The sequence below is a fragment of the Notamacropus eugenii genome, chromosome 1 (genome assembly GCF_028372415.1).
Source record: "Notamacropus eugenii isolate mMacEug1 chromosome 1, mMacEug1.pri_v2, whole genome shotgun sequence".
NCBI classification, from domain to species: Eukaryota; Metazoa; Chordata; class Mammalia; order Diprotodontia; family Macropodidae; genus Notamacropus; species Notamacropus eugenii.
The window spans coordinates 558,530,697-558,546,154 of record NC_092872.1 but is presented as its reverse complement, the minus strand read 5'-3'; the positions used below and the strand labels follow the sequence as shown (position 1 = coordinate 558,546,154).

At 38.4% G+C, this 15,458-nt stretch overlaps 1 protein-coding gene across 4 annotated transcripts; it reads left to right on the top strand.

The window, feature by feature from the left end:
* The first annotated feature begins 1,540 nt into the window (after positions 1-1,540).
* Positions 1,541-14,215, top strand: RPS7 (ribosomal protein S7). Of its 4 annotated transcripts, none has more exons than XM_072634313.1 (7): positions 1,541-1,641; positions 2,252-2,334; positions 3,133-3,204; positions 5,480-5,623; positions 6,725-6,789; positions 12,970-13,120; positions 14,101-14,215. In XM_072634313.1, the coding sequence occupies exons 2-7, from the start codon at positions 2,260-2,262 to the stop codon at positions 14,176-14,178; spliced, it is 585 nt and encodes a 194-aa protein (XP_072490414.1). In that variant the 5' UTR covers positions 1,541-1,641; positions 2,252-2,259; the 3' UTR covers positions 14,179-14,215. The 4 variants fall into 4 exon arrangements, with proteins under 4 accessions (XP_072490414.1, XP_072490413.1, XP_072490411.1 ...); XM_072634312.1 differs by having other exon boundaries at positions 1,554-1,912; XM_072634310.1 differs by lacking the exon at positions 1,541-1,641 and adding an exon at positions 1,787-1,916.
* The last annotated feature ends 1,243 nt before the right edge of the window (positions 14,216-15,458 follow it).

The following is a 15,458-nucleotide window of genomic DNA, read 5'->3' as shown; positions in this document are numbered from 1 at the left end:
AGAAAAAAAAAAAACAACCTCCTGACAATGAGAGTTATCCCAAAGTTGAAATAAATTATCTCAGAAGCTAGTGGAATACTCCAGTGAATTCTTCAAGCAATGGATGGATGAATGCGATACTAAGAAGATAAAGTTTTGTGGGTTTAAGTTTGCAAAGCACTTTAGATACCCTGCCTCTTTTGAGTATCACAGTAACTTTGTGAAATAGGTAATACAGGTATAGTTATCCTCATTTTATGAAACAAATAAACAAACTAAGGTTTAGAGAGATTAATTGACAATGTTACATAGAGAGAAAGTGCCAGAGGTAGGCTTGCCACAGGGTTCTTGCCTCCAAGGCTTAACCCCTATTCCACCCCGCTTCTTGTCAGGGTTATTTAGAGGGATCCTTTCTCAGGCATGGTTTGGATTAGATGACCATATTGTGACCAGTGACTTGGATAAAAGTACAGAAGGGAGGGAGCAAGCATTTATTAATGCTTACTCTATGAATCAGGTAGTCAACTGGAGGCAGGCAGGAAGATCTAATCTCAATTCAATTCAGATCTCACCCTCAAACACCTTCTAGCTATGTAATCCAGGGCAAGTCATTTAACCTGTCTGCCTTAATGTCCTTATGTGTAAAATGGAGACAGTAACAGCGCTACCTGCCGGGGTTGTGAGGATCCAATAAGATAACAGGAAAGTGCCTGGCCCGTGTGAAGTGCTGTAGGATGGGTAGCTATTGTTTGTAAAGAACCTAGCACTGTGCGAGCACACAGTGCGCTCTCTAATAACCGTTTGCTCCCTTCCTCCCCTTCTCAGATCTCTAATTTCCTTCAGAGCCCAGCTGAATGGCCTTTCCTGGTGCTGTTTCTCCCCTATGCCAACCTCTCCCCCTCCCCCAATCTTGTCTACATCCTCCCACCTTTCTATCAACGACCTGGTTTACTTTGGGAGGGGAAGAGCCCTGCCCCCGACTCTTAGGGGCGGCATGACCCGAGTCCGTTCCGCTCAGGGTTCTAGGTCCCCCCCTGGGCGCTTTGCGGAGGAGGTGCCAACCGGCATTCCAGAGGGGTTTTCCCGTCCCGTCCCTAGAGTTTTCATCAATTGTTTCCTTTCCGGTTTTCACATCCCCAGGGCTTAGCATGGTACCTGGTACACAGTAGGCACTTAATACATGCTTGTTTACCACCTGGATTCCAATCCCCTGCTGTGGAAGTCACTGCCCTTCGGTGTAAACAGAAAATTTGAGGAGATTATCTCTGAAGGTCCCTTTCGGGTCTAAGATCCTACGAACTCTAGGTCTCACTGTCTTTGATTATAAAATGCAATGAACAATCTTTACCACTTTCCTCGCAGGGTCATTAAGAAAGTGCCTTTTATGACCTTAACGTCGTATACAAATGCCAATTGCTATTATGTTTTTTCCATGATCTTGTCCAGGGAGCAGGCGGTCCACATGCACCTGGCAGGGGTGGGAAGAGGAACCTAAAGAAGCGGAACAAGAGCCGGAACCATACGTCCCGGGCTTCGAAGGAAAGGGGGGGTAAAAAAAAAAAGCACAACACGGAAGGAAATACGCCAAGAATGGAGGCTGTACCGGGCTCCAACCCTTAGTGGGGCCCTGGGAGCTCCAGCTCAAACAATCACCATTTCCAGGTAGGCAGAGGGAACCTCTTGGCTACACAAACGCGGAGTACTAAGAAGGACACCGTTCCTAACAGATCTATTAGTAAATGAGCATTTCTCCTCTCACCCTCATTACTTCCTGTGCCCATCTGGGCACCCTGGATAGTGTCAGTGGTTCCCTTCCGGTTTAATGCTCCAGTTCCCGTTCGCCCCGCCCCTCGCCCCGGTCCTTCTTCCTGTAGACGAGATTTGTGGTGCTCTCGCGAGAGCTCTCCCTCTTCCCAGGCCGGCGCTCATCGAGGTGGGTGAGCGGTGTTCTGCTTCCCGGGCCTAGGTCTTCTCTCTTGGCTCTTACTTCCTTGAATACCGCTCCGAAGTTGGCATTAAAGCGGTGGGGCCGTCTGCTGGGATGGGGATACAACGGATTGCCCCGTTTCGGGCCGCGGATGGCCTCGCCGGGAGACTTTGCAGGCCGGTGGCAGCCCCGGCGGGGGCGGAGGGGGGGTTGGGCGCTCGCGCTCGGGGCAGTTGCGCCCCGCCCGCTCGGTGTCCCGCGTGGCGGCGTGGTGTGGGGGAAGGGGCGGCGGGAGGGAGAGGGCCGCGCTCACGTCTTAAAGGCGGTGTGTGTCGTGCTTTACAGGCGGTGCCATGTTCAGCTCCAGCGCCAAGATCGTGAAGCCCAATGGCGAGAAACCAGACGAGTTCGAGTCTGGCATTTCACAGGTGGGTTCGTTTGGGGTCCCTGGCAGGTGATCCCCTCGTCCCCTTGGGGCATAGGATCCCTGACTGGATACAGAGCTGGAGGATTAACCCTACTTACCAAAAAGAATCTCAGAAACAGGGGAAGGGGGCAGGCCGAGGCTTGAACGGCCTCTGGGTTTCCCAGTACCTCTGTCGTTCATAGTAAGCACTTAATTAGTACTTGGTGGACTGATGGCAAATCCAGGGGGCTTCCTGCTGTGCCACTGACAATCGGGCCTCAGAGAAGGGAAAAAAGTTAGGGTCAAGTCTGCAGGCATCGCAGCTTTTATGTGCCAGCCCTCTAAGTGGATTGCCTCACTTAGTCCATGCCCTCTAGGAATAGAGGGTGGGTTGGAGATCGCTACAGAGGGAACTACTAGCTTTAAGGGGAGGTGTGTAAGACTTGTTGCAGAATGTGGGATTTGAGCTGAGACCTTACAGAAAGGAAGCTCCTCATTTTACAGGTAAGGAAACTGAGGCCCTCCGAGGGGTACAGGTAGTGTGTAGCATGGGGTGCTTGAGCCATCTAGTTCTATCTCCAAACCCAGGGTCCTGGCTGGTAATGATCAGGACACATGGAGCTGGTTTCAGTGCAAAGAGGGAAAGAAAAGCTCTGAGGGCTAATACCTTGATTCAGATTCTGCTTGTATTAAGTTTGTGCACAGTTCATGATAACTTTTTGGTGTCTGGAAAGAGAGAGGGAATCCTTGTTTTCAAACTCTCTCACCTTGTAGCAAAATAATGAGATTTGTATTTAATAATCTCCCTTTTTTTTTTCAGGCTTTATTGGAGTTGGAGATGAACTCTGATTTAAAGGCTCAGTTAAGAGAACTGAATATCACAGCAGCTAAGGTAAAAAAGAAACTTTAATTTTCTTTGTTGTTTGGGGGATGAGTATATACTTATAAATTTGTCCCAAGGAGTAACTGGAGCTCTTTTACTACTAACTTAATCAATTATCAGGTTGTAACTTAGAAAAATTTTGTGAACATTTTTGAAGAGATAGAGCTATATCAGTAAGTAGGATGAAATACATCCAGATTATAGGAAATGGGAGTATTGGTGTTGAAAACTCATGAGTTCTAGCAAGAAAATGTAAAATTCATTTTGTTGTCCATTTTGGGCCATTGTAAATCTCAGATCACTTTTGTTTAGTCTTTCTAGGAGCTTCCTTCCCCCCCTTGTTAAATGAAAGTGGATTTCTACTCAGGTTCAGGAGAATGGAAGAGGAGAGGGTTTGGGGCCCAATCAAAATGCAAACCCTCTCCTTTGCCAGTTTGTTTCTTTACCTTGGAGAGAGTGCCACCATCTTCTAGTCACCCAGTCTGGAAAACCTAAGGGTCTTCTTTGATTCCTTAGTTTCTCATCCTCCATATCCAATCTCTTGCCAAAGCCTGTGTATTCATCCTTGTAACATCTCACTTATGCTACCCTGACACTACCCTGGTGGAGACCCTCATCATCTTACACTTCAATAGTAGCCTACTGTTTGGTCTCCTGGTCACAATTCTTTCCCCATTCAAATCCATCTACATATCTGATCATGTCACTGCCCTGCTCAGTAAACTCCAGTGGCTTGCCATCATCTTCAGTATCAAATACAAAATCCTATTTGTTCAGAGTCCTTCATAGCTTGATTCTTCTCCCTACCTTTGTAATCTTCTACACCCCCCCCCCACCCCGCCCCGTACTCTTTAGTCCATTGACAATGACCTGTTCACCCAAATAAGACACTCATTTCCCAACTCTCAGGCATCTAATATGCCTGGATTGCTGTCCCTCCTAGCTTCCCTGGCCTTGTACAGGTTCCACCTAAAATTATACTTTCTACAAGAAGCCTTTGTTGATCCTTCCTAATTCTTATGCCTTCCTTCTGTTGATTATTTCAGATTTATCCTGAACAGTCTGTACATAGTTTGTTGTGAGTGTTATTTAACTTGATTAGACTGAGGTCCTTGAACAGGTATGTCTTTTGCCTGCATATCCCTAGCACTTAGTTCAGTTGTAGGCACATCATAGACACTTGCTTAATAAATGTTTAGAAATATTTTGGGAAGAGAAAATTCACAGTGCATATTGATTTAGTGGTTTTACAGCCGTATGTAGCTATGACTAGTAGGATGTTAGGTGCATGTCAACTAGTCACTGACATGGTTGAGACTTGGATTTAAAGGTTTTTTTAGTTGGATCTACTAGACTTTGACAATTTGTCTCATGTTAGTGGCAGAGAAAAGGTACTGTGGAAACTTAAGTATGTTGCCATAAAAATGAATGTCAGTCTTAGAAATGAAAGTTAAGAATCTGGTCTAGCACAATCTGTTGTTTTTTATTTTTTTAATATCAAGTGGAGGTAAAATGGCTAGTCACTATGAACTTACACTGTGTTTTCCTCAACTACTACTAATTCTGCAATACATAAAAAAGTTCAGTGTTGATGGATGGTAGACATAAACAAAAAGAAAATGGAATTATGTGTGTGTGTGTGTGTGTGTGTGTGTGTATACACACAAATGGAGGATTCATGACTGTAAACAAATAGTAATTAATCTAGAACCAGAAGAGATGTATTCTGTTATGTTAGTCTACTTAGTTGCAACAGATACAATGTAATGAAAAATAAGAGATTGGAGAAACTTGGAGTAAATATAACATTAAAAACATGATATCCGAAAATTGACATTTATATAGCACTTTGTGTAACTATATATGTATTACACTATTTTTTCCTCATGACAACCCTTTCAGGTTAAGTAGTTTCATTAGTATCTCCATTTTACTGGTATGTGGAAGGGGTGTGTCAGGATTCAAGTGACTTGTTTGTTCATCAGCACACAAGTAGTTTAAATGGAGGTGTGTCCTGAATGTATGGCCAACTCTTGTAAAAAGTAAAAATAAAGACTCACATAAAAAGTTAATTTTCATTTATTTCACAATGGATAAATGAGCAGAAGGTATAAACAGACAGCCTTTGGAAGAAGAAAGATTATTAAACTGGTTGGAAAAAGTTCTATTTTGTTAATAATCAGAGATGCATATTAAAACAATTTTGAGGTAAGTTGTGCTGGTTTTTGAATCAGAGGAGTGAGTTGATAAATTAGCTACATGATTTAATTTTTTTCATTACTAGGAAATTGAAGTTGGTGGTGGCAGAAAAGCTATCATCATTTTTGTTCCAGTTCCTCAGCTAAAATCTTTTCAGAAGATCCAAGTACGACTGGTTCGTGAATTGGAGAAAAAATTCAGTGGCAAACATGTGGTCTTTATTGCTCAGGTAAATACTATCATATCAGATCTTTAAAATTTTTCTAGTGAGGTTGATTTTGAGGATAATAATTTTAAAATGGTATCATTTAAGCATGTGGGAGAAGTCATTCTGGATTAGGGATGTGTAGGGGAAAGTCATTTGCCCGTTTGAGTTATCTCTTGAAATATTAAAGTGTATTTCATAATTTTTCAAAAGAGCTTAAGAGACAAATGGCATTGATTAAAAATTGCTTTTATTGGACAAGCAAGGGGAAAAAGTCAAGTTCTTGAAGGTGTTATAGGCTATTATTTAGAGAATTCTGGGCCTATTGTTTGAAAAGCACTGATCCCTGTGAATGGTGAAGAATGTTATTTTGGAAAAATGATTAAATAGGAATATGTGGTATGTTTGGAAGCCTGGGTTTTGACAGGTCACCTTGGGGGTAGTAATGAGGTAGCAAAGATCAGGTCTCAGGTTTAAAACTAAGGTTTAAGGGATTATAAAAGGCTATTTTTAAAAGAGACAAGACCTAGCAGTGTTGGTCTATATCCCAGATGAAAATAAAATTGAGAAAAGGTAAGTGATGGGATTCTGTTTTGTAAGCAACACTGCGAAAATCACATACAAATATGAAGTAACTGAAGAAAACATTTTTAATTAGCCACATTTTTGAAACAGTATCTCAGAATTTAAATTGTAGAAGTAAGTTTATTAGACTTGTGATTTGGAGCAGGGGTAGAGATGCATATTTATTTAATTTGGAAATTTTTTCATAGTTCTTGGAATTAGACATTCCTTTTTAAACCGACTATTTTCTGCTAGTGTTTTTTGTATCTGGTTGGGAAAGATGGTTTGTACTTTATGTTAACCTGAAGGTTTTTTTAAATGTGAGGGTTCTGTACTGTGAAACTGCAAACCAAAGATCATAAGATGGGGTTGCTCTGGATTTATCTGGTATTTTCAAAAATTCATATTTTACAAGGTCTGAATTTCTTTGCCCTTTGAAACAGATTTGTACCTATATAGTACATGCATATAAAAAAAAAATTAGGGGTGATAGTAAACTTTGCCAATTTCCACAGTATATTTTATTTCTTGAATAACGAAGCACTATAATCTTTGTTACAGAGGAGAATTCTTCCTAAGCCAACAAGAAAAAGCCGTACAAAAAATAAGCAAAAGCGTCCCAGGAGGTGAGTATATCTTATTAGCTCCTTAGGAGTTATAGAACTATAATATTTTACTGGATAGAAACGGTAATTTAGTAGAGCCAAATTTACAGGCTTTGGAAAAAAAGATGTTCAGGATATTTTACACAGGACCATTTTTATCTGGTTTAAGTACTGAGTATATTCACTTACCACCTCCCTTCCAGAAATTTACCTTGAATAGAGCACAGTTTATAGGGATGTTATTTTCCTGTTTAAGAAAATTTCATTTTAGAGTGAGGTACATTCATACCAACACATTCCATAACTAGTTTTCATTTGCTTAAAAATGCTTGTGATCAATTATAAAGGGTTTTAAAATGTTCAGGTAGTAATGGTAAATGATTCTTGCTTGAGATGCTATAAGGAGAGAATACCTGGAGTCTGGAGACCTAGATTTGAATTCCAGTTGATATTAATTTTGTGACCTTGGGAAAGCCAGATTCTTAAAAAGGCTACCATTTTCCATGTTGCTTACCAAATTGTTGTCAGGAAAATAGTTTATAACCCTTGAAATGCTATAGAAACCTGAGTTATAATCCTATTGTTGCCTTTTATTGTCTTTATATTTTTGTATTTAATACTTACATTATTCTCTTTTTCTGTCTTGTTGGCCAGCTTAAACTAAAAACAATATCCAAAATGTGGGATGAAGTGAGTACACAGTAATCCCATATGTGGTACCACAAAACACGTTTTAATTTTCTTTATATAGGAATGGTAGAACCTGGTATGTTTAGGGAAACAGACACCATTTAAATAGTATTGTAGAGATGGAAAGCACCTTTAAGATAACCTAGTGTGTTATTAACTCCCATATTTTAATTTATAAAAAAGCAAATTGGGGCATAGGTAATAAACTTACTAGATAATAGTTAACATTTATGCAGTACTTTTGCAAAGGCCTTTACATAGTAATCCTCACAATCAGACCTATGAGGTAGTCTTTATGGATTTTTCATTTTGTACAATAGGTCCCAGGAGGTTGTTTGTCTTATTAAGTCAAAGTTAGAATTTGTCCCCAGTGGTTTTGTGACTCTTAAGTCCAGCACTGCCCTGTGGTACTACTGCATTTAGAACCTTGGGAGACAAAAGTGAGGTTGACACAGCTGGAAGGATTATGGGAGGAACCATGAGGAAGGAACAAGGTAGTCAGTAACAAGAGAGAAAGGTTTCTGAGCAACATTCAGGGCTCAGGTGGATTTATGACATAAATCCTAGTCAAGCCTAGTTTTGTGATTTTTCTCCCATAATAATAGGCAGCCTAGACACAGAAGTAGATGGTGGGTGAACCACATTTGGAAACTGGCTTAGAAAGGTTAAAGGGGGCAACGTATTCTAAGATGAGGTGTCAGAAAGTATCTAACATTTATTACTAGATAGAATAGAGAGGAGTTGGGAGGAATTGTTAGGGTCACAGTAAATATGAAGCAGCAGGGCATCACAAAGCATACGTTTGGAGCTGGAAGAGAAATTGGAGATCATTTTGTTTAATCACTTATTTTAGACATGAGGAGGGTTAAGTGACTTAACCCTAGTGATAACCTTTGATTTTAAAATTATTTCCGTGTTTCCACACTGTTCTAAGGTGAGGTTATTGTGTTTGTGGGAAAAGTCACTGCAGTTGAGATCTTAAGAATTGTGAAGTAAGTAAGTGTATTAGACAAATGAGTATGAATTACTTAAGATTGTGTTGGGACTGGTTGGAGAGGAAAATCATAATGCCAATTGCAGAGTGTTCTAAAGGTTAGTAAAGTAGGGTGAGACTACAATAAAAGCAGTAAGGAATTTGTTATCTAATGGTAAGGTTGCATTATGAAGAGAACTCAACATGGAATTGAAGCTTGGTGTTAAGGGAAATAGTTTTGGAAAGGCATTTATTTACTTATGTTTTATGAAGTGTTTTGTTAGATTCTTGTATTCAAATCAAAAGTGAAATCTTGAAATGAAAACAAGAAAGAAATTCACACATACCTTTAGAGTATTTTGTAAAAACCTAGTTTTATATCAGTATGGTGAAAATCATCAGTGAGGTGAGGTCAGAACTAAAGTTAACTGAGGTAACTGCTCTGTAGCAGATATGCTGTAGAAAACCTAAATGTATTAAGGTGTGCTGTGGTCTGGTAAAGTGTGTTGCACTAACCTGGCTTGATCCAATTTAGAATTTCCTAGTTGGACTTTTCATTATTGACTCTTAAGAGACATGGATAGAAAAGGAGTGCTTCATTTACTTTATACCAAAAGGACATTTTAGCAATGTTGGGGCATCTTGTTGCTCTAGCATCCTGTCCATTTTGTCAGGATGAAAGTTAAAAGATTTGCTTTTCTCTCCCCCCAAAAATGGATTTTTCCTATAAGAATTAGGCCATTCAAAACAAATGTTAATTTTTGTATTTTGGCTTTGTTTTGAAAATGTTATAGTAGTTTTCTTTTTTAATTGCTCATGTAAGAAACCTAAAATATCCACATGCTGTTTGGTAGTAACTGGTTCCTTTGGTATTTGGTAGTAACTGGATTAGTCAGCAAGCACTTAAGTACTTGATGTATACCTGTGGCTGTGGTAGGCACTGAACATGGTAAGACTAAAATAAAACTGCATTCCCTCAGGAAACTTAACTGGTAGAAACCAGTGGAAACCAATATGTAGACATAAAAAAATTTTATACAAAGTAAATGCAAGATAATTTGGCCAGAAGAGAAACTACTAAAAGATGAGGAAGTGTCGTCTAAGTGGTGTCACTTAGATAAGTTTTGAAGGATTCTTGGGTTTCTGGGGAGTGGAAATAAAGGGAAGGAGCACATTTTAGGTTTGGGGGACAGTCTGCAAAGTCAAGATTGCAGGAGATAAGAGTTGTGTAAGAAACAGCACAATTTGGCTAGAACATAAAGTGATTGAAGGAGGGGAGTACTGTATATTTATTAATCCTGGAAAGGAGAATAGGAGTTGGTTTTATTTTAAAAGCAAGAGGGAGTCACTGGAGTTTTTTTTTTAAGCACTAGAGTAATGTGATCAGAACTTTGTACTTGGGGGATATCTCTTGAAGAGTGGAGCATATTGGGGGAGAGGGGCTTGCGACAGGCCAAGTAGGAGGCTGCTGCAATAATTTGGGTATAAAATGTGGTAGATGAGAATGGTAGTCATTGTGACTAAAAGAAATGGATACGAATGTTATAGTTCGAGATAGGGTTGACAAGACTTTAGCAACTGATTGGATATGTGAAGTAAGGAATCAAAGGTGACTGAATTTGTGAAACTGGTTGATTGGCAAGATGGTGGTATCACTGACAGAAATAGGGCAAATGAGTCCTGCTTGAAATGTGTTCAATTTAAAATGCTTACAGGATGTTTGGAAATGTCCACTGGGAAATTGTCACAAGGATGGAGACTGCACTGTGTAGGTTTATACAGAAGGTGGTGTATGTGTATATAAAGAGATCTCTATTAAATAATGTCATTTGCCTAAAGTTTATCATTGAACCTAGTTCATTCTAGTGCAGATTGAATAGGTAATGAGTAAATTCATGGTACACATTTCTGTTAACTTTGAGACATGCAAAAATACTTGGCTGGATAGTGGAAGGTTTCTTTGAGTAACAGTTGGGTTTTGATCTAACTTAATTTGAATTGAGTTCTAAGTGATCGAAGTATTAAAGATATTAAAAAAGTTAATTCTGATGATGGTGTCTAACATGGGTTGGATACTCATGGCTAGAAGACTAGTGAGAGATTTTTGTAAAAATACCTAAAAAGGTAATCAATTAATAGTTTTGAATTTGAATGGTTATTTGTGGTGAACCTAATCTTTTGGAAGTTTTTCAGATGTTTCCAAAGCACATGGTCTTTGCACAGCACTGGGAGAACATTAAACTCTGCATCTTTGTATGATTTATGTTTTGTGCCAGCCACATTTAACTTCTTTAGGGTGCCAGGGCCTTTGAAACATGATTACAGGTTAATTTCAGTGGTTGTTTGATTTCTAGCATATTTATTATTTCTTGTGGTAGTTTGAAATTAGAAATTGTTATTACTAGTGATATTAGTCATATACGAGTCATATTTGAAATGTTGATTGAGAGCTGCTGGCATACACATAAGTCTGTACCTACTGTAGGGATCATACCAGGCAGAGGAAATGGAATTAAGGTAAATAATTGAAAGGCATGTGATTAAAGGTTTTGTATTAGGCAGTGAGTAGTATTGACAAGTTGGTTGGGACCTTATTATGGAACACTAAGTAACAGGCTGAGGAGATGGGACTTAACTTGTAGGTAATAGGTAACTACTGAAGGAATTTAAACTAGTATTAAGCTATGTGCTTTAGGAAGAGTAGTGGAAGAAAAGCAAAATGGGAAGGAGATACTAGAGGAATAGAAGACCATAATATTTGGACTGTGAGGCACTAAAAGTCTGAATTAGGTTGATGGTCAAAGAGAGGAGGACATGTTCTTGGTGACTGTTAGGTGGGAATGAGCGAGAGGAATAAATGTGGGAAAGATGTTTGGAGATGTCAGTGTGATAATAAATCTGAGAGCCTTTTTAGTTCATATGCCTAGGATCATAGATTTAAAACTGGAAGGGATCCTTTGAAATCATCTAGTCCATCTACTACATTGTAACAGGTGAGGAGACTAAGACCCAGAGAGGTTTTTGTGGCTCTTCCTAAGTCACATAGCTAGTAATCAAACCAGTGTCCCTTGAGTTCTCATCCTGTGTTCTCTCCGTTACACAATTCAGCATGAACAAAATTGCTACTGAACATCTGGAAGTTGTATAGGAAGGATCAGATCATTTGCTTGCTGTGGTATTTGAGAGACAGGAATCCAGTAGCAACGTATAGAATCAGGAACTACAATTAAAATATGTTACTGTCAGCTGCCGTTTGCGGTATTACTTTTAGGAAAAAAAGGGGAGGCAATGTACTGAAGAAGACTGGGTTTGGAGTTAAGAGAACTTGGGTTCACATCCTGCCCCTTATCCATGTAACTTTGGGCAACTCACTTAACTTTTATGGGCCTCATTTCCTGTAAAATAAGGTTTTTGAACTAATTGGCCTATTTATAGCTTTAAATATATGATATTAAGGTAAATTCTATGAGTTTTTACTTTCAGGGTCATGTCTAAGTGAGTGGAATAGGAGGACTGATTTTGTTTATTGATTTGCATTTTCCTGTGTAAGAGTGCTTACATAGATTTTCAGGCGGTAGTCAAAAAAACCCCTCAAATATTTATTGTTGATTTTTTTCTTTCCTTTTAAATACCCTTTGTGCTATAGGAGGGAAGTGAGGATTTGGTTGTATTCTTTGGAAACCTGGAAAAATCCATCACTAAATTAACACCCTCTTAGATGGAATACAGTTTTATTGTTTATTGGTCTGGCATGATTTTTGTCAGTTAAGTTTTATAATCTATAGTTTTCTGTTTAAATGTCACTGGGTTTTGTTAGACTGTATGTTCTGAGAAAGTTAACGGAGTATGAAATACTTGAACATGACAAAGAAATTTTATAGGGTATTAAATGGGAAAGCCTCATATTCACTTGCATGCATGATAATTCTATAAAACATATGGAAGAAACTGTCTTTATCAAATGTACTTTATACAGTTAAATCTTACGGACTTGTGGGTAAAGGTGTTTTTCATACAGTTTAACTGCCTTGAGAATAAGACTTAAAATCACATTATGACAAATGGAGATGTAAAATACATACTTGATGCAAAAATAATGCACCTTTGTTATAATTTATAAAGATAGTTAGTATGTTGTAATGACTTAATCTGACTGATTAAAAAGTTGAACCTGGCTTGTTGGGGTTTGTAGTACTTGAGTCACATATAACTCAATCCACTAATACAAATCACAACTTCTTTAATTGCTGCAATCAAAAATTCACTTTGTGACCATCCCCAGATTTAGAGTGGTCTATCTTTGGGTCCTGGCTTAAAGTGTTTACAATTTAGTTTGCTAAAGCTTATGTTTCATTGGTACAGCCAAGTATATAGTGTCCCTGCACCTTAATGTTTCTCTACAGTAAAATTATTTTCTTACTATTGATTGCTCCATTGAAAAAACTGTGGTTCATTATTTAACTGTTTTAATGTGTGTGGATGTCAGTTCACCAAGGCATAATGAGTTCAATTGATATTATAACTTTATTGTCTTTTAGCCGTACTCTAACTGCTGTACATGATGCAATCCTTGAAGACCTTGTCTTTCCAAGTGAAATTGTTGGCAAGAGAATCCGTGTGAAACTAGATGGCAGCAGACTCATAAAGGTCCATTTGGATAAGGCACAGCAGAACAATGTGGAGCACAAGGTAACGTAGATTAGAGTTAGTTGGTTCTCATCCTACGTTCTCTCCATTACACAATTCAGCATGACCAAAATTGCTACTGTACATCTGGGAGTTGTATGGGGAAGGATCAGATCATTTGCTTGCTGTGGTATTTGAGAGACAGGAATCCAGTAGCAACGTATAGAATCAGGAACTACAATTAAAATATGGTACTGTCAGCTGTCAGTTTGTTAGGGTTCGTTTGACTTGATGTTAATCTTTTATCTTAAAATACCTTGGGCATGAACTTTTTTTTATACTGTAAGCCAAACTCCAGACTGGTTTAACTTAACCTTGAATTGACTGTTTGATTTTTCTCTGAATAAAAAGTTGCCTTATTTTATAGTCAAGTTTTCATTTGTTGTGGGCTTAGATTTATGGTATTTTTACTTCTGTTTTCTCAACGAGGTTGCTCTTTAAAAGGGAGCACTTCAAGGAAGAGATTATTTTCATTGAAGTGATTAATTTGAAACTGAAGCCTTGTCCTTGTGCACTCTACTTGTCACTCATGTATTTTAAGGACACAGCTTCTAAGATGAAAAGTTGGCTTTCTGAGCATGGTGGTGAATCCTCAAGAAATAAAAACACATTGTGTGATGGCAGATGTCATCAGCGAGTGCCTTGCCTTGTCCAGTTTGACAGGTGAAAGAATTAGGTGGAAGTGTTTTAAACTTGAGTCTCATATTACAAATAGGAGGCTTTTTGAAATTCTTCAGTTTCAACACCCAGAGTTGACTGTCATGGTTATGTCCATATGTTATAGGACCCTATATAGGGAGCGTATATATAATATTATAATGGGGTGTAGAATGTTTCATGACAAGTTTGCCTTCAGTTAATACTCTTCTGGGAATTGTTCTCTATATTCCTCTGACTCACACAACTCAGTTTTATGAATCATTCTTTATTAAACTGTTGAAACATGGAATGAAAGTGTTATGTTGTCATTTTTTTCCTTGCAGGTAGAAACGTTTTCTGGCGTTTATAAGAAGCTGACAGGCAAAGATGTTAATTTTGAATTCCCAGAGTTCCAGCTGTAAATGCAGAAGTGATTAAATAAAAGTCCATTGTTCATAACCTTGTCTCCAATTGTTTCTCCAAAATTACACAAGCAGCAGCATAGTTATCTATATTAATAACCTCACATAGGTCATGAGACCGCATTCAAATTGCAGAACATAGTAATGATTGAAATTAAGTGTGATTTTCTACATGAGAATTTTAAACAGAAAGGTGATCTCAGGTCAAGTACCTTGAAGTACTCATGCAGGAAAATTGGCAGTGTTTCTCAGAACATTGGTATCTTCATTGGCATCACGAGAATACAAATTAAGGATTCCGGAGCACTGGAAGTTAAGTTGCATGTTTATGTAGTTGTCTGTATCATGATAAATGAGGGACGTGTAATGTGAAGTGTGTCTTAACTAGTAGTGTTATTATCTTCAGGTTAAAAGGCCTACCAAGTTAGTACTAAACTACTAGTACTACTAAAACTATTTAGTGTTAAAGCATTTATAGTTAAAGTCCTTGCCATTTCGGATAGACAAGTCCCTTACTAGGAATCAGCCTTGTTGGGAAAGGGACCAAGTTTTAGAATAAAGTATATCCTGAAACGTGACCTTTTGAAGAAACTGGAAATGGCATTGTAGGTGATTAATGGTCACAGTTTAAAATTTTTCTTCTGTCACTGAGCTTTAGTTGTGGTGCCACCTTCCCTAGAGGAGAAAGAAATTTGTTTCATCACTGGTACTCTGAACCAAACTTATGGTTGCTTTTAAGCCAGTTCTGATGTCTTGGTGTTTTCAGGTCTATTGTCATGCGGAAGGCAAAATGATGTCACAATGTTTCAGTGCCTGTGTAAGTGGGCAAGTAACAACTCCTGAACCTCAGCTTGCTTTGTAAAATAAAAGGGTTAGACTAGACAAACTTAAACAAAAGTCCCTTCTACATGGAATCGTAGTGTCCTATGGTTTTGTATATTCTTGAGGGAGCATTTTTAATTCTTAATCAGTCATACAAGTCTTGAGGGTTCTCTGAGTTACTCATCTAATTTTTCTTGTGCATTGTAATAGTGCATTACATTTGGTATAATCTGCCCTTGAATTTTTAGGAGTTCTGTAAATTACTGGAAATAAAGTTGAGTTTCATGTTTATTAACCATCTTGATTCTCAAGGAGATCAAAGGGTGAGTGGCAATTCATGTCTTCAAGGAACTCAGTTCAGTCTAGGAGTGTCATATATATATATACATATATATATATATATATAAAATGTGTATATATATTTACAAACACAATATGCCAGGAAAATGTGAAGGAAG